This window comes from Numida meleagris, chromosome 6 (assembly GCF_002078875.1).
Source record: "Numida meleagris isolate 19003 breed g44 Domestic line chromosome 6, NumMel1.0, whole genome shotgun sequence".
Lineage (NCBI taxonomy): Eukaryota > Metazoa > Chordata > Aves > Galliformes > Numididae > Numida > Numida meleagris.
The window spans coordinates 16,525,192-16,544,004 of NC_034414.1; the positions used below are offsets into that span (position 1 = coordinate 16,525,192).

Consider the following 18,813-nt stretch of genomic DNA (forward strand, 5'->3'; position numbering starts at 1 on the left):
AGGCTGAAGAAACCTGCCACTGCCTGTTGTAGTAAGGCCTCAGATGATACCTTGTGGCCATCGGTGTGCAAATGTAAAGTTTTAGGTCGCTGCAAGCACTGGAGAAAGGGAGATGCATAGCTGCACAAATGGACCTTCTTGGTTGGTTCCTCAAACACAGCATGGGCTAGAGTGAATGACCTTGCAGTCTGGAGCAGGCAGAACATACTGCGGTTGAATTTTCATTTGAATTTCTTCCTATGTGTTTTACTTGGGGATTTTTACAGTACTCCTTGAATACTTTTCTCTGCACTGACTCCTTTAATTTTTACTGGCGCTTTGGATTTCCACTGAAATATTGGAGTTGCCTGTAATAAAAGATGGCTCTTCGCAAAGAGCATAGGGCAAAAGACAACTGCGACTGACTTTGTCTCTTCAGACAGAATCACTCTCCTTTCATAGTTCCCATGTTTCCCACCGAAGGGATAATTTTTTCTCTCTTTGGAACAAAACCTTTACTGAGAACTAGAAAGAAAGTGTGGCTCCAGCACCAGGAATAGTTAATTTTATAAGCAGCTCTGCAAAGGTAGCTGGTATGGAGGTTTAAACAGCAACTCTTACTTGTGCAGCGCAGAGAAATGCGATGACTGCTTTTCTGGTATCTGCAGCAGGGAGTGTAGTTATGACCAGAAAAGCATTCAGAGTCCAAGAATCACCACCAGAAAACCCACTGAACTATTTTTATGTTTTCAGAACTTTTTATGGTGACATGTTCCTCCTCCTCAGGCAGTGCCAGCCCCTCTGCTAGCCTGCAGGAGGCTTTGGGAACAGGCCCTTTTACCCTCACCATCTCACTAACACAGAATACCCTTAAGTGTTGTTTCAATTGATACCACTAGGACACTTTTCATACTTTTTTTTTTTTTTTAGTATTTTCCTCTTGCAAACTTGTCAGCCACCTCTCCTTTAGCTCACTTCTCTGGGAAGGCTCTGTCCCATTGTACTCTGATCTCTTGATTCACGGTGTCTCCAGATCTTCCAGTCTGTAGCTGCCATAACCTCTCTGGGGTCACGATGGATGCTGGAAATGGCTGCACTAGAAATGCAAGGGCTGTAATTCCAGGCATGGCACTTGAGCTCTGCCTACGAAGGAAAGTATTCCAGTTGATACATGCATCATTTTCTACAGTTATATCTATAATGCAGCTGAGCTCTTTTTCTTGGCTGTCTTGGCTCCATGAAAGTAGCCTCCTTGATATTTAGCCATCACCCGCTCCCAGCCAGTGGTGCAGGAGATGATGGTAACACTCTCTCACTATGTCAGGCAGCTCTAATTAATGGCAGTGCAGTTATTTAGTTCTGAACGCTACGCGTTGTTTAACACTAAGAAGCCACTTTTTCCAAAGCATTGCCTAAAAATCCTCTGTAACCTTAGGCCTCGCTTGCGCTGCGCTACCTTTTGCAGGGAATGGTGGTCTGAACCAGCACGATGGATAAAAGAAGAGGGAAAATGTTACCGTTACCAACAGGCAGCATGTGAGCAACTGGTGTTGGAGAAGCTATTGAGTGCTGCCCATAGAGTCTGGCGGATGGCCTGAGCTTTCTGAAGTGTGTCCTGATGAGTCCATGACCTCACCCACCCCTTGCTAAGGTTTCTTCAGTTGTCTTCCTGGGAGGTGTAATCTTAACTACAGCTCTTGTATGTATATGTTGTCCTTCTCGTGTCTGTTTTTTTTTTTTTTTTTAGAGGAGATGAGGGAACCTGCATCCAGACAGTATTTACCTCAGTCATTTCTAACTTACTCTAGATTATCTATACACATCTTCACTTGTGATAAACAGTGAGAAGGACTAAAAATCCCTATATATGTTTAGCTTGAGGCTGCTTTCTATCTGAAAGATGGATGAGGAAGTATGAAGATGTATATCTGAGATGCTGGAAAAGGAAAGTGACTGTCCTGTGGCCTTAGAGGTAGAGGAGGAAACTGTTGTTGCTTGCTGTCTTTTTCTTACTGTTCTCTTTACATCCCCTTCACAAATCGCCACAGAACCTCCTCAACCTGTTTGGATCCAGTGACTTTGTCTTCAGTAAACAGTGCTGCCCAAGAGAAGTAAAGATGCATGTCTCGGTACTGATATTCGCCATAAAATAAACCTGTGTGTCATTTATAAGGCAGTAAATTCACTTTAGGGGCTTCTGCAGTTGTCATTAAGTGTTTAGCTCTACAGGAGCTCAGACAATTCTGGCAGCTGGGAGAGGAGGATGCTGTAAACTGGAGTAGGAGGGAGAAATCCAGAAGGAGTAAATATGTAGAAAGCATTTAGAGCATTTCAGTTGAGCCAAGTTTTCCAGCTGTGGTGGGATGGCAAGGTTATCCTGGAGGACATCCCTGGGAGTTCAGATACAGCTGGGCTCTTTGTTTTCCCTTCTAAGCCTCTGCACTTCCCTTCTTTCTCTGTCAGGGATGACAACAATGGCAGAAAACAAGAGCTGGCCTGCCTGTAGCTTCGGGGGGAGTGCTGGGCTTGCAGTCTACATTTCTCCCCTTCCTTCTTTGCACAGCCAGGCCCCAGACCTGCTGTGGCTTTCTCTACATTACGCAGAAAGGATGAAAGGAAAGTTATTTTCCCTGCCCCTTTTATGAAGGGGAAACTGAGGAAATGCTACACTATGACTTGCTCAGGTTTACATAAGAAAATTTAGGTGATACGGGGCATTGGCTCTGTGCTTGGAGTCCTCTGTGCTGGGAGCATACAGCCTTCTCTGAAGGGAGTCCCTCTTTCTTCCAACAAGAAACGGGAAAAAAAGTGAGGCCTGATAAGGTTATTTTTAACCTGTTTTTTACTTTCTAACAAATGCATGTCAGACGTTTCGGGAATGTCGCAGCTTTGCTTTCCCTGGTTTTGCTGGAGGAATTCTTGCAGGGCTGGCAGAAAGGTGGGAGGCAGCTTCCTCAGCATGGAGGTCAGGCTTCTTTTCACAGCTGGCCAAATTTAATTTTCTCCAAATACCCCTGCAACATATGAGTAGGTTAAAACAGCATCTTTGTGGTTGGAGGAATGCTGTGCTCTTGGCTGCTACTAGATTTGCTATCACTCCAGACTGTGATGAATGTCACCTTAGCAAAGGTGTTGCTATTAAAGTCTCAAAGAAATATAAACCTAATATCTGATAAGTATAAAATCTGATAAGTCTGTTTTTCCTAGCTGCCTACCTCCATAGCCTGGTCTCTCTCCTCTCTGTTTCAGCTTGGAGACTGCCCCCTAGTCTGTTAATTGGAGGAGGAAGGGGAGTGCCAAGCAAGAACGCTGTGCTCTGTGAAAATAGATTTTCGTTCCAGCTCTGTACTGCAAAGAATGAACTTCCACATGGTACGAGGCTCTGTGGGCTATGCCTGTGAATAGTCCTCCATCACAGCAAAGGTTGGCGTGGGGCTCTGAGCAGTCACCGGTGGATCATCTCAGTCTCAATAACTCTCCTTACAGCAGGTACTTTCCTTTGAAAAAATGCTGGTCTCGGTTCTCTATTGAAAGCTCTCAGTCAGTGTTATCTTTATCTCTTCATTACAAAGTTTGCCATTAGTGTTTCAAAGCAGCCCTGATTTGGGCTCTAGTTTACTGCAGAACTTCTATTGAGAAAGACTAGCTGCTGGTTTTCCCATCTTGAAGAAAGCTGAGATTTCTCCAGGTTTTAAATGCCACCTGGAATCAGCCCTCTTTGAAATAAGCGTTCTTTATGTAGAAAACAAGCAGCAAGGTAGAGCAGGAAGCTTTATTTTCCTTTGTGGGTCAACTTGAAGGTCAGCACTATAGACGTTCTGTAACTCCTCAGCACCATCCCAACATTAAACCCTTCTGAGGAAAGGAAACCTGAGGGAATTCTGCACCTGGTAACCATCAGGTCCCAAAAGATTTCCTGAGCATTTGGTCCCACTGTTTGAGATGGGCAGGGGTCCATGGGGCACCAAGAAGAAATCTCAATTGTGGCCGCAGAACATACAGCAAGGCAAATCCATTAGGATGTGGCCACTGTCTGGGGAACCTCTGAAAGGAAAAGCAAGTTTTAAACATCTATTGGTTAAGTGCTTGCATGTGATTTACAGCTCGCTTGTGATTTCCAAGGGGATGCTTTGTTGGTTCCATCTGCATATAGACTGTAGCAACTGTATTTCCTATGGCAGATTTGGTGTTGGCACAAGGGAAAATGGAGAACCCCATGGAATCCTTATCCCCATCCCTGCTGCTGAGGTGTTTGTGGTACCTGGGTGTGAGGAAGATGTGGGACACCTTGGGGGCAGCCAGCACAGCTCAGCTCCTGGCATGGCGTCCCCAGCAGCGCCAAGGCCTCGTGTCACAGAGCAGCTTCCGCCCATTTCTCACTGGTTATGTGTTTCTATCAACAGGCAGTGTGTTTGGGGGAAAAAGCAACCGAACTCCTACTGAAAAATGTCATTCTTTGTGACGGAGCGTTGTGAGAAAATACTGGTTTCGGTGGGAGGAGGAAGGTGAAGGAAAACCCGCACCTTGGAAGAAAACAGCTGCCCTTTTTCCTGGATGAAGGAGCAGGTATGGGCACACTCACTGCTTTAGCTGATGCACAAGTAGTTTCTTTGCAAACATATAGTGAGCACTTTTGTCTGCCCCTTCTCGTGTCCCCCTCACGCTCTGGGTAACTGGTTCAGGAAAAAAGAGAAAAAAAAAAAAAAACAACACTAAAACAAAACCAAGAGACGAATCTTTCCAGAAAGAAGAGCGAGGACCCCGGCTCGAGCCCAACCGCCGCTCCCCGCCAGGTGCACGGCGCGGGCCTGTGCGGACACACGGCTCCTCCCCGGGCCGCGGTGCGGGCGGGAGGATCCCAGCCCCCTTCAGTGAGGCAGGAGCGGGGGGGCAGGAGGAGGAGGAGGAGGAGGAGGAGGGCCGGGCGCGGCGCCTCCCCCTTCCCGCCTCCCTCCCCGCCGAGCGCAGCGCCCCGAGCATGGAACCTGCCTGAGACGCTCGGCGGGCTCCGCTCCGGCAGCTGCTGCTGCGGCACAACATGGAGGCGGCGCCGCCGCTCCCGCTGCTGCTGCTGCTGCGGCTCCTGGCCGCCTCGGTGCTGCGCTGCGAGCCGGGCTCGGCCGGGGGTAAGTGCCGCGGGAAGGGGGTGGGGGTGGGGGGGCGGCGGCGGAGAGAGCTTCTGCCCCTTTTGTTGGAGGAGTTTCTCCAAACTTCCCCAGAACTCCGCCGGGGAGGGACGCGCACATGGACGGGACGGGCAGAGCGGGGCTCCCCAGGGCTGGCGGCGGGGGGAGGGAGGGGAGGGGAGGGGAGGGGAGGTAGCGTGTGTGCCCCCCACCCCGGCTCCTCCCGGCCCAGGGGCGCGGGGGGGGGCGCGCCGCACGCAGAGGCCTCCCCTCCCCTCCTGGCGGGGCTGCTTCCCCCGGGGACCGGGCTGCGGAGGGGGACTCTCGGTGGCCGCGTCCGGTTGCAAAAGAGAGACAAAAGTCGTGTGCGCGTCCCCCCCACCCCCCCGCGCCGCGCTTCCGCGGCCCCGGATTTCTGCGGGGTTTGGAGGAGCTGGTGTCGGGTGTCACTCACGGGCGGAATCCGAGGCTCGGCGAGGCTGCGGAGGGGGTGGGGGAACGGCGAGCACCCCCCCCCCCGCGCACCCGGGCTCCGTCTGAGGGCCGTGGGCGGCGGGCGGGCGCTGGGTCCGCGGGACTGCGCGCCGCACGTGCGGGGCTCCGGCTCGGCGCTGTGCCTCGCTGCGGCGGTTTCCCGGCCGGCTGGGAAAAGTCGGCGGCGCGGCCGAGGCGGGCAGAACTGCACCCCGGGGCCTCTTTTATTGGGCCACCCACCTTTCTGAAGCGGCTGCAGTTATTAGTGCTGTCACTGGGAGCGGGAGCGCTGACCGTTGGCTGCTGGCATTGCTGCTCTCTATTTTTAGTTGGAACTCTATGTAGGTGTGTGTTATGTTTTGCTTATTCTGTCCTGTTTGTGTGCGGAAGACGTCCAACTCAGGATGCCCCTTCTCCTAACCCTAACCCTCGGTCTTCCAAAATTGTTTTAGAAAACCCAAAGTGGGACTCGTTCCATTCCGAGCGCTCACGTTGGTGTGAAGATGTTCCTACTTGTGTGAGTTAAACTATGCAGCTTTAGGAATAAAGAAGTGAGCTCACGGCTGTTTTATGTGGAGGGTGAAGAGCTCATGGTGTTCCTTGGGGGCTGCTGCACATTTGCTTGCTGGTGCTGTGAATTCTTTTTAAAATATTCAGCGGCTTCCCAGTATTTAAAGGGGGGCTGTAAGAAGGGAAGGGACACACTCTTTAGCAGGGACTGCTGTGATAGGACAAGGGGAAATGGCCTCAAACTAAAAGAGGGGAGACTTAGGCTGTATGTAAGGAAAAAGACTTTTACAATGATGGTAGTGAAGCACTGGCACAGGCTGCCCAGAGAGGCAGTGGATGCCTCATCCTTGGAGACACCCAAGGTCAGACTGGACAGGCTCTGAGCGCCTGATCTAGTGTAGGTGTCCCTGTTCACTGCAGGGGAGTTGAACCGGGTGGCCTTTAAGGGTCCCTTCCAACTCATGTAATTCTCTGATTCCTTTTTATTAAGGAGATGACTTTTAGTAGTTGTAGGGTAATAGTGTACTTCAACTCACTGTGACGTTAAGTTGTAACTCAGAGGATGGATTTGATTCATACTGTAGAGGCAGTGCTTCTGTTATTGTGGCACCGAGGGACGTGGTCAGTGGGCATGGTGATGATGGGCTGACAGTTGGATTCGGTGATCTTAGTGGATTCTTCCAATCTTAATGATTCTGTGATTCTATTAATTCAGTATATGTTCTATATCAGAAGTTACCTTCCTTAAAAACATGTGGAAAAACTCAATAAATGTACTGTTTTCTAGTAATTAGCTGAAGAGTCTTGGCTATAAATCTTAATGACTGCTTTTGTTGTGAGGGCTTAATGGGAGTGTATGTGGTTCTTTGAGTTGGTCTAGTGAGGTTTTTAGGGACAGTTCATCAGTCCACTCAGGGCGTGGGTGACCATGAGAGGCTCCTGTGTTTGGGCATTTAGGGTGTTCTGTGTTTGTAGACTGCAGAACGCCAGCAAATCGCACCGTGCCCTGCATTGCTGCCTTCCAGACGTGTTTGTGAAGCTGCAACCCCTGTGAGCCCCAGGGATGAGCGTGCTCTGTGCACGTGAGGCTGAGCAGCTGTGAGCGTGCTGAGGAGGCTCCTGCTTCCAGCTCCCTGGCCCTGTGAGCAGATGCCTGACTTTAAGGGGCTTTTACCTCTCAGAAGTGTTTTGATGTGCTTATCTCACACTTGTGTAAATAGATCTCGGCAGGATTGGGGATGTACTGGAACTTCTCTAGTGTTGAAGCTTCTGCTAAGTTCAGCTTGGTAGAGTGGATTCGGAATGCTTTGGCCATGAAATAACTTTGCTATGGAGCGGTGTCCTTGCTCTGTATGTGGTCATGTATGGAGTTGGTTTTATTTACGCGGCTTGGAATAATGATAAACCTCTGTAAGATGTGCACTGTTCTGACCTGGAGGTGAGACAGAGTGATCACTGTACTTGGTGCTTCTGTGGAGGGAGGGAGGGATCTCTGCCTCTGAGAGCTACTCAGGAGCTATGGCAAGGATGTATTTTTGTCTGAAAATATTTAAGTGCTTAATGCTGTATAGCAGATGTTTTATGTCTGGCTCTTAAAAAGTAGAAGCGTTTGAAATAACTCTCGTTAAAATGTTACCTTCAGCAAGAATTGCTCTTAAATTCACCGGAGCTTGCTTAGCTGCTGCCTGTGGTGCGATGTATTGGGAGATCGTGATTTTCTTTAATGGAATGATGATTTGCCCGATACTGAGACATGCAAAATAAAGACAGCTGAACAGAGGAGCGTGCTGGATCATCACAGGAGCTTGGAACATGGGATGCACTGTGAAATAAAAAATGCACTTGAGCACAGCCCTTACAAAGGCTTTTAATTCATACTGTTTTTCTTGAGATAATCTAAAACTGATGAAACTTCTCGCTGTGCCTAAGCGTGGAATGCAGCAAGATGGAACACGTGCTTAATTTGGTGACGAGGGAATGCGCTGTGTGGGAGTCCCTATGACTTCAGTGCTGCTTCAGTCAGTCCGTCATTGGCTCAGGGAGCTCTTCTGGCAACCAGTGCCAGCACGATGCGAGTCACAGGCACAGGTCCTCTGGGCTAGAGAGGCAACACCGGAGCTTCAGGCTTACCATGAAGTTTAAGTTCGTATTTTCAGAGTGCTGGCTGCTCTGTCTCCAGACAAAGGCTTTTGGTTTCATTTAGGTATGGTGTCTGAACTCATCTGTTAAGTCTGAGCACTTTAAATTTACTCTCAGGGTAGATGTTTACATAATGAATGTATCAGTCGGACACATAAGGTCAATACTTCAGAAGAGTGTGAATGTATTTCAGCAGTAGCCCAGTGTAAACTCCGTCGTTTACTCCTTTTGCTATTTTAAAGGTTTTTTTCCTCAGCTGCTTCAACTTCTATCTTAAGCAAATAAAACCAATCATATAATGTAATAGAAAAATAGGCCTCGGTGTTGTTCCAGCAGTAAATTTTCTCTGTCCTGCTTGCTTCTTGGATAATGCAAGCCAAGGTGACTTGTAACAAACACAGATCGTTTCTGAGAACTTGTTATGCCTTACTGTTATGGTAAGGTCTGTCTGTAACAACAAATAAATGTTACAAAACCTCTCCTGGAATGAACACTCACATGGCTTACAAAAGAGCCTCACAAGGGAGTCCAATGTGAATTCGCTTCTATTTAGCCAGTAATGTGAAATTGAAAGTATAAATAATAATAATAAATCAGAAACGGCTTTAATGGCAGCAGTTCAGTTTGCTTACTTTCGCGTTAGGCCTGTATTTTTGGTGGATGTAGTTTATGGTATGAAGGCAGCCTGCCTGCTTGGGGTAGGGAACAACCACTGAGTTGAAATGCGGTGTTAGGAAGGAGCTGCACGTTGTAGGTGACTTCATTGCTCTTCATTCTAAGACGTGGGGACAATTTTCCATTTTTCATCGTGTTGCTTTCCAAAATAATGTGGCCAGCAGCGCTGCGTGTTGACTTAGAGCATGACCAGATTGTGACAGCGTTGGCTGGGGACGCTGGCTGGCCTGAGCCACGTGCCGTGTGGACGCTTGGGGCGTTTCCGAAGAAGTCAGAGGTGTTCCAACTGGGCGTTCTGAACTGGGAAATGCTTCTGGAGGGCCCTGCGCCTGTCAAGTTAGGCCATGGAAAATATCATGATAGAGTCGAAGGATATTTTGAGCAGATTTTGAGGTTGTGGGGGAATAAATGGTTGTAGTGAGAGGAGGAGAGAAAATTGGAAGAATGCCCCAGAGAGAGCATTGTTCAGTACTGTTTTTTGTTAGGAGTGTATGGGCCAACAATTCTTTTGGTTCCTTCATGTTCTTGGAAAACTTAGAATGGAGGACTCACCAGTTCTTCATCTTGGTGGTTTCTGTTCTCTAAAGAATAGACGGGAAATATCTGTTAAGCTACAGAATTCTACTGAAAAGTTCCAGGGAGTTCCAGGAACAAGTGCTGGGTGCTGCGGGTCTGTGTAATTAGCAGGGGTTTTAGTTTAGCTGTTGTTTCCTTTGCTCTTTCTTGGCTTGTGCTTTACAAGCCAGCGCAGGCACATGGGAGGTGGTTGTTTTGTATTAATGTTACATCCGTGGATGACTTTTGCAAGGACACCAGTAAATTGATGCATGCTTGGTTTAAATTGGTTAGTTTGCTCTGGATGATAAAGGAGTTAAAGCAACCAAACCCACTTGTAAGCCAGTAAATGCATTATGTGAGCGTGTTACGTTAAATTAGCTTCAAGGGGACAGGCTTACAGGAATATATCAAAGAGCATCAGCTACAGTATTGCTTCATTTCAGAGTACAGAGGTTTATTGCAGTGGACAGCGCTGACAGCACGTGCAGTAGGAAGTTCCTGGCGCTGCTGTGAATGGTCTGAGACCATCAGATATTGGTACGAGTGTTTAAAAGTACCTTTGCTTAATAATAAAGATGTTGAACACTCCTTGACTCTTTCGGGTTTCTGAAGTTTGTTTTGAATAGTCTGCTAACCAAGCATCTATTATTTATCTTTATAACATGAGGAAATGGAGCTTCTCCAGCATAAGTTCACTTCCTCTAAGCGATAATGGTAAAGTTGTCCCTGCAGGCAGAGTTAAGGTTTTTGAGCTTTTGTCTTTCTGCTGAGACTGTGTGGGTCTAACAGGTAGTTCATCAAGGAAACTAAAAAGTGTGCTGCTCATGAGCTGTCTTGAAAAATGATGGAACGTTCTGTTCTGGAGAATTGAAGTTGCCAGTGTGTTAGCTCATAATTCTCCCCTCTACTGTGAGAAGTGGAAGCCCTGTTTCTGTCTTTACCGTGGTAGAAACGAGCAGTGTGGTTATATGAAGGGCTTGATTTTTCAGATTTTTCTCCTGAGTTCCTGTTAAAGGACATGTACTGCGCTGTGAAAGTGAAGCTCTCCTTAAGCGGGGGTTCTCTTTCTTTTATTCCTGGCCCCTCCCCCCCACTGGTTTGAGGTTTGTCTGGGGTGGCGGGTGCTTGGTTACTTGGGAGGCTCCTTGATATCTCTGCATATGGCTCAGTAGTCTCCAGAAATTTGTGATGATGGTTTCATAGAAACATAGATGAGCCTGGATTGAAAGGGACCACAAGGACTACTGAGATTTCAGAGGTTCTCTCTTGCCCTTTTTTCAGGTTGTAATGAGTGTATATTGACTTTAATTTCTCAGTGACGTTGCATTCAATCTGAGTCATCGATTTAAACCTCCTTTTTACAAGTGGTTTATTACACGTGACAACGAAGGTGATAAATTAGTACCGAGGGACTCTGGACGCTCAACCTGCATTATTGGATAGATCTGAAGGAGGAGGTGGCTGCAAGTGAGGACAGAAGCTTGGCTGCTTCTTTCCGTGGTGTTGAAGAGTTAAAGAAGCCAGAGCGTATGAAGCAGGCTTTGTCTGCTCAGTGTTTCTACACCTCTCAGCTGATGAGGAAAATTTGCTGATTGAGTGGACCCGCTGAGTTAATTTCTTGGCTTGTGTTTGTGAATCGGGTAGTGTTGCTGCAACACAATCTTGTAGAAGTTCATTTTCTTTTCCACTGTTCTGTGCTGTTGTAACTAAACCAAAGGGAAAAGGAGTGGAGAATGCAAAAAAACAGCGCTGCTGTAACCTAAATGTTTTTGAGGTGTCATTTGGGAGTTGAGAATTTATCTTCAGTCATACACTCCAGGTTTTCAATTAGGCACAAGTTATGCCTAACAGCAGTAACCCACCTAAATCCGTGTCAGTAACTCAGCCTACCTTCTGTGAAGATTCCAGTTTTGCCTGGATTTTGGGCTCGTTCATGCTTTGTTCAGTACTTGTACTTTTCTTGGCTTTCATTTTGCACTAACACATTCTGTTCTGTCTTTCCAAATTAAAACTGTCCCGACTGGACTTCAGAGTGTGGAAAAATGGTTAGAAGAAATGTAATTGAATGCTACTTCTTATGCAAAACTTCGTACTATAAAGTGTGGCCCTCAGGAAGCTAAGGGTTTCTTTCTGTAATACCATTATGAATTGGGAGGGAAACTTGTCTGAGACCGACTGACAGTAAGTGGATCAACTGAGACAAAATGCCTTTGTCAGACTTGTATTGCTTCCAGTTAGCCTGCGTGTAGGATATCCTGGCCTCGAACTTCTGTGCCTGGGAACTGCATTTCCCTCCCCATTTCTGCCATTCCGTTTTCTTTAGGTGATTCTTAAAGACCTGGCTTTGCCCTTGCTGTAAGAGGAAGATATGCTTCTTCAGTGAACTTGCTGGGCCGGCAGTGTTCTGAAGCACCCTGTTTCTGTGATGTCTCATGCTCCTGGAGTAAGGATTTGGATTGTCTGTCATGGGGGAGGGAGGAGGGACAAAGAATGACTGCTTTTAAAGGACAGTCACAAGGCTGTGGCCTTTGGAATCCTCTATGAATCGTTGATGCCGTATGTGTGTCTTTGGATCCTGCTTTTAGTTTAACCACTTAGACCGGTGTCTCGATGCCACTAAAATAGATTCTGGAGTAGAAGTGCACTTGTATCAGCTTTTCATTTCATTGCGAGGGAATTAAAACAAGAGCTTGGCTTTTGGACAATGAGCTGTCTGCTGATGACAGTGAATAATTCAAGAAAGAGAACAAATGGAGAGCGAAGAGCTTTATTATCTGATGTGTAACTACAGGGGATGTCTGTATAATATACCTAATATTCTTTCTTAGTGCTTGTAGCTTAATACAAAAGCTAGAATGCTTGAAGAAGCCTACGAAGTAGCAGCACATTTTAAATCTCAAAACGAATCCTTTGTTTTATAGACGGTGTCACCTTTAACCACTGAACCGTGCATTACCAGCGTCGAATGCATATCAGGTCTCCCGTGCATGTGCTTTGGCAGCTTGAAGTATACGTTTAATTTATTATTATTATTATTTAAGGGAAAAATGCATTAACACCAGAAAGCTGTTGTTGCAACCTGGTACCTGGATGTACCTTTGCAAGAGCTACGAAGGCAAACTGAAGTGCTGCATTAGTGGTCACAGCCTCAAGTCAGAGCCAATAGGATGAAATGCACGTGGGTAGCAGTCTCCACTTACAAGGTATACAAAGCTGTGGGTGAAGTCTGTACATTTTCTGCGTCTTCAGTAGTCGAGTAAAATGCTGTGGAGAATTTTTGTCTGTCTGGGTTTTAACAGCTTGCTTTTTCTGTCTGGATTAAGTTATGACTATGACTTCTCCGTGTGCTGAAACTCAGTTTGCAGGTGTTGGAGCGCTGGAAAGCGCATACGCAGAAATAGTTAAAACATCTGGACCCATTTCGGCAAACTGCAGGGTGAGATTCAGGGAGGGTGTGGCTAATGCAGGCGTCTTTGCCTTTGGCCTGCCTCGAAACCTGTACGGACCTGGATCTTCATCTCCCCTGATCTGCTTTCTCGATAACCCACTCCTGCCCCCCCTCTGTGCTGACTGCTAGAGGAAACCATTGTGCCATAAAGAGCCAGGAGATATTCCTGGATGTATATATCTTTTTTTCTATTTTTTTTTAACAGAGTAGATGGAATATTCTGGAGGGGTTATGTTACGGTTGCAGACAAATGACTGAAGTGAGCACTGTCGTGTCCGCAGACCCAACCTGTGCCCATGGCAGGGGTTGGAGCCTGAAGATCTTTAAGGTCCCTTCTAACCAGGGCTGTTGTATGGTTCTGTGCCAGCTGCACTTTGAATTGTGTGCTTGACACTTAGTGAGTGTTTGAGGTGTGCTGCCAGGTCTTTGCTACTTAATAAACTTCGACAAACATGTACTACAGATGGTTAACATTTTCAGAGAAATTGCTGTCTGTTCATAGCCAGTTTGTGGCCAAAAATGTGATACACATTGTGATTAATTTTCTCTCTGAAGTGTTTTCCTGGCTCTGGTCGTTTCCACTGGTCGTTACCGTCATCTGACTGCAACTGGAAATGATCTCCAGCTAGGAAGGTCTTTACCTTAAAGGGCAGAGGGTTGACCATCCAGTTACCCTACCTGATTTTGGGCTCCCTGTCCTCTAAGAAGGCAATGTGTTTGCTGGAGTTGGGAGAGCCTGTAGGCCTTCTGCTAGAACGAATCCCGAATGATTGTGACAAAATCCACGTGCTGGATGTCTGTTAATGCTGAGGTCATTCTCCTGTTTGCAGATTTCACTGCTTTAAACAGCCTTCCAGACATTTATGGAAAGCAAACGCGTTTTGCCTGAGCCAGAGGCCTGGAAAATGCCAGGGCTTTATTTAGTGACTGGTAGTCGCTCTGAGTATAAATGTGCTACCAGATAACTCAATTCCCCAGGGCAGAGACAGATTTGCTCATAGTTCAGAGAAGTGCTGACACTGGCAGAAGAAATCTCTTGCGAGGCCCTGGCTGGCTCATGCTGAAGTATGTGCATGGGGAAGGGTGTGAGATGTTTGAGAAGGGGATATGTGCCATGTACGTTTGTGCGTATGTATGTGTGAGTGTGGATATAATATGTATGTATGTTCTTATGTGCCTAAATACTTGGTTAACCAGTTTCTCCTGCTCTGTTTTCTTCTTTCATTCCAGTGGTTGTGTTACTGAATAACCTTCCATTTCTGAGAGGGGGGAACAAAACAAAACAAAACAAAACTGTTTTTTGCATAGACTTCACCTTCTTGTCTTTATATATAATTTTAAGGAGGAATGTTTTGCAGCCAGTTGGTGTTGGGCTGGAACTCAGCACGCCTGGGTTTGTTCTTGATGTTGCTACTGCAGTCTGTGAACTCCAGCTTTGCATGTGAGGAAAGGTGACAGTGATATATAGGTGATCTCTCTGAATGCGTCTTGGAGTGTTTTACACAAGAAGCACCTCAAAGTAATCTTTTCCTAGACACATGCTTTTTAAACAACTTTGTGGTAATAAACCTGTGCTATTTGACTGCATTTTGTTCCTCTCTCAATGCATGGTATTTCACTACAAGAAAATGAAGCTGCACACCAGCAAAATTGTAGGTAAAGTATCCCGGAAAAGGCAGGAAGATGTGTGTTTTACTAACCAAAATTGCATGCATGATCAATTTTGTGCAGTTAAATCTTTGATCTTGCATAACTATCTGCTTCCAAACTCTTTATTTTTTAATTCCTGCATGGTGTATCTTTCTCCAGCACTGGTAGTGTTTCTCCTCAGCCTGTAAGCTCTTCTAGGCAGGGATCTGGTGTAGTATTTTTCTTTCTACCTGCTCGCTTTCTGCTACTTTCCCACTGTATGAAGAACCACGATTGCTAAAGGCTGTAATGTGTGTAGGTGGGTAATTAAAAACAGTGGTCAAGAGAGCTCTTGGAAACTTGTTGGGTTACTTCTCTGAGCAGGATGATGAGACAGCATCACTGAATGGAGGAAAAAAAACAAGACAGAAAACCACCACCCTCCTTTTCCTGGCAGCTTGAAGAGCCAGCTTGCTGTCCCCTTAGCATGTGGTTCTGCCAAGGTGTCTGTTCCGATAGACTGGGTGAAACTGGAGGAGCTGCAGTGTCGCCGATGTTTGAGGGCTGTTGTTTGGCACTCAGCCTCTCACACAATGGAGGAAAGATGAGTAGGTAGAAGTACTTTGTTTGTGACCTGTTCCAAATCACCTCTCAACTTGCCTGGTCCATGTTAATGTCTTCATTGTCACTGAACAGATTTAAGTGATCCAGGATTCATTTACCTTGGGGATTATCACCTCAACACATGCAGCCCTTCTCCATCCTGCTACAATAATTACAGCTCATGGAAAATAACTCTGGCTGCTGCTGCTCCCCAGGGTGTGGAACTGCTGGCATCTGGAGACGGAGCACATCTGGCGCTGGTCCTCAGAGGCAGGAATCAGCCAGCCAGAGCATATTGCATGTGGGGAATGATGCTGGTGACTTGTTTTATCTGAATGATGGCTAGGGGCTCTTCATAAGCATTGGCTTGTCGCCTGTTCCTGCTTATTCTGAGTCCTTTCTTTTTTTTTTTTTTTTCCTGAGGAAGTCTGTGTGCAGTGAGAGAGGATGTGGAGTGCTGTTATGTTCTTGATGCAGCCAACCCAGTATCTCAAGCCACTCTTGCTCCTTCGAACTGTGGCTTTTATGTAGCCAAAAAGCATGTGTACAGGCTGCCGATCCCAGCCAGAAAGCAGCTGGGAGATCTTGGTGCTGGTGTGCGTTTGTGCTTTTCTGACTTAAATTCCATGGGATCAATGTCCTAGGGACATGCAAGGCAGGAGTTTCCTTTTTAAAGGAGATGCGCTTTTAAGAGTGTTTGAGGAATGTTCTTGGGACCTGTTTGTATCACCTTTCTTGTATGGATTCCGAGGCTTTTATGAGGTAACAAAACTTGCTTCATCTGTGCTGGAATATGAATTCAAAATTGAGTAGCTATTCTAGAAGAGCTCTCCCAGGAGCGCTCTTATTTTAGAATGGTTTCCACACAAAGATGTGTTCTGAAATACTTGACTGTAATTCTTTCCCAGCATTAGGCTCGGAGCTTGTTTCCAAGTATAGAACTGGGACTGTATAACAGGCTCAGTGTATTCAATCTGAATGTCTTTTGGCCCCATCGTGATGTAAACTCATTGACTAGCACGGTTGTTTATAACATAACACTTGTTCATATGCTTGTTGACAGCCTTTTAGGACCTTCTCGTCCATTAATGCTGGTTTCTGAGGGAGGATGCCTTCTTTCCTGTATTTCTTCTCTGAACGCATAGCAAGAGCATCTCTCTTGCATGAGCATCTTTGAGGCCATGTGGGAAGAGTGCCTTCTGGACTCATGTTTCTGGGGTATGACACTTTGTCACTGCAGGGGTAGATGGAGGGACTACTTGAATGGACAACAGAAAACATAATGCTTTGTTTTGGAGTCCACGCAGCAGAGCAGTTACACTCAAAGGAGGGAACCAGTATGTGGCAGGAATATGTTCTTGTAAATTCAGCTGTTCTTGAATTCCAGCTGCTTGTCTCTACTGCAGTTCTGCAGCTGTTAATGTGGAAGAAGCTGCTTTACCCTTTTTTTCCTATGCTCATGTTGAGACTCTAACAGAACTTTTTTTTTTTGGTCTGTGTTGGAAACCAAAATGACTCCATGTCTCTCTTCCCTGTTGTGTGACTGTCACTGCTACTGCAAACCACTGTGTTGACAGGACCTCATCATTGCTTCAGTAAAACTTCAAGGCAGTTTGGAGGCCATGTACCCGCTGGTGCTTATGAAATGCTTTTGCATGTTTTCTGGAGTCTCAGGCATCAGCAGGTGTGTGGAGAGGTTGCAGGGAAGGAAACACCCTGTGTCAGCTGCTGTGCTCTGCATTACAGCTACGTACAATGCTTTGCCCCACATAACTTGTCTGCCACTTCATTGTGAGGCAGAAGCAATGTATTGAACACTATAACAATCTCTTCGAGTTGTCCAGGAAGGAGAGTTTTGATAACTTTTTAAGTGGAGTGTTGGTATGCAAGAATAAAGCAGTCAAACTCAGTGGGAGGTGGGTAAGCGTTACTTAAGATTGTTTAAAAAAAAAAAAAAAAAGCTTTAGCACTAGTTTGTTGTTATAAAGTCTGAACTAACGTTGGCTGTTTACGTAAAGGAGCAGACTTTGCAGAGTTATTTTCTTATTTAAACATCAGCTGGACACTGGGAACCGATTACTGTGAGTATTGGATTAAGTCGTGTTTGCTTAGTGTGCTTGGCAGCATTTCTGTCATTTAAAGTTTTAACTGCTTGAGCTATCCAAGTGCAATTTCAGAACTTCAGAACTTTCTTAGGAAGGTAAAATAAGTGCTCTTAATTAATTATTGTATGCATGGTGTCAGTTGTATACGTGGCCAGAAGTGAGTGTTCTATTGTCTTCATTTAGAAAGACTGTGCATCAGGGAATGGCAGTTGATTCCAAGTCCTGTCATAAATATTGTTCTTTCCAAGAAGGATCATTTTTGGTGGAACATTACAGCTAGATCTGTCTGCAGCAGGTGGTATTCTGCTCCAGTTTTTCTCCCAGGTCCTTCAGAGCATACATCAAATGTGTGATCAGGCCTTCGCTTGATACTGCAGCTCTTCCAACTCTGATTCCACCCGGCGAGCTGGTGTCAGTGGTGCGCTGCTGAGGCAGTCGTGTTTCAAAATGCTTCCCTGTGTCTGAAACTTCCTGGTTCTGACAGTGGTAAATTCACGTTAAAAACTGATCTCAAAATGAGAATCCCTGAAACTTGTCCATCAGCAACTTCAAAGGACAGTTTTCCATACAGTTGTAAAATTGGCAACAACAAAAAAGGCTCTATTTGAATTGTGCACAGAACTTTACATGCAAACCCCAAATAGCCCAGAATTTGGTTTATCTGCAAGTTACAGTTCAGAATTTAATTAAGTTTTTCTTTTTTTCCCTGGAGTCTGACTTGATTTAAATTGCATGCAACAAGTGGTTCTCCTCTTGCTTCCTAAATGCTATACAAGGGTGTTTTGTTTTTTTTCTTTCATGTCCTTTTTTTTTTTTTTAAATAATTGAAACAATATTTACGCATAGATTGAGGTTGCAAGAATGTCGTGCCACTCAGTGGATTGCCTAACTTGAAGTGTCCTGGACTCTGTTGGGAGCCTCTTCTTAGCTAACTGTTGCTTTAAGCCTGAACGAAAAGGAATTTGGTTGCAAAACCTGGCATAGTTTAGAAAGAGTGTTTCAAAGGGAGTGTTTTGTCCAGTGGTTCTGGCTTGGGCAGTATCCACATCACGGTCTGTGCAATGACAGCACAAAAATGTGTGGCCACACAGCAACTGAGATTTGGAGGGCTGGTTGGGCAGAGAGTAACCTCCTCCCATTACAGACATTACCTTTTGTTTTGTGAGATGGTTTTTCCTTGCTGGATTCTTTTTTTTTTTTTTTTTTCCTATTTTTCTTTCCCTCCTTCTTTCCCCAACCAAATTGTTTTCCTGTCTTGGTTTACAAAAGTCTGACAGCATAACATACAGTTGGGGAAGGAGAGCTATGGGGTGAAAAGCGATTCAGCCGCAAAGACAGCTGTGTGTATTTGTCCTAGTGTTGACTGGGATCTAGTTAATTTTCTTCTTAGTAGCTGGTGTGGTGCTGTGTTTGGGATTTTTGATGAAAATAGTGGCGATAACACAGCGATGTTTTTTTACAGCTGCTGGGAGTTGTAGAGCAAGAGGGCTTACACAGAGCCGAGAACGTTTCTGGGAGGGAATGCAGCAAGTTCTGCTGACCCAGGCTGAACAAAGGGATGTCCCAC

General features: G+C 45.9%; 1 protein-coding gene and 1 long non-coding RNA gene across 3 annotated transcripts in view; one reads left to right on the plus strand and one right to left on the minus strand.

The window, feature by feature from the left end:
* On the minus strand, positions 251-5,918 carry LOC110401099. Its single transcript, XR_002440249.1, has 3 exons — positions 5,560-5,918; positions 3,867-4,652; positions 251-2,993 (listed from the first exon to the last, which is right to left on the minus strand). It is a non-coding gene; the product is annotated as an uncharacterized LOC110401099 (long non-coding RNA).
* Positions 4,910-18,813, plus strand: part of LRP5 (LDL receptor related protein 5) — a 136,948-nt gene continuing 123,044 nt past the window's right edge. For both annotated transcript variants that reach the window (XM_021401770.1, XM_021401771.1), the window contains exon 1: positions 4,910-5,105. In XM_021401770.1, the coding sequence (XP_021257445.1) occupies positions 5,018-5,105 (88 nt within the window). In that variant the 5' untranslated portion in view covers positions 4,910-5,017. The remainder of the gene's footprint in view (positions 5,106-18,813) is intronic.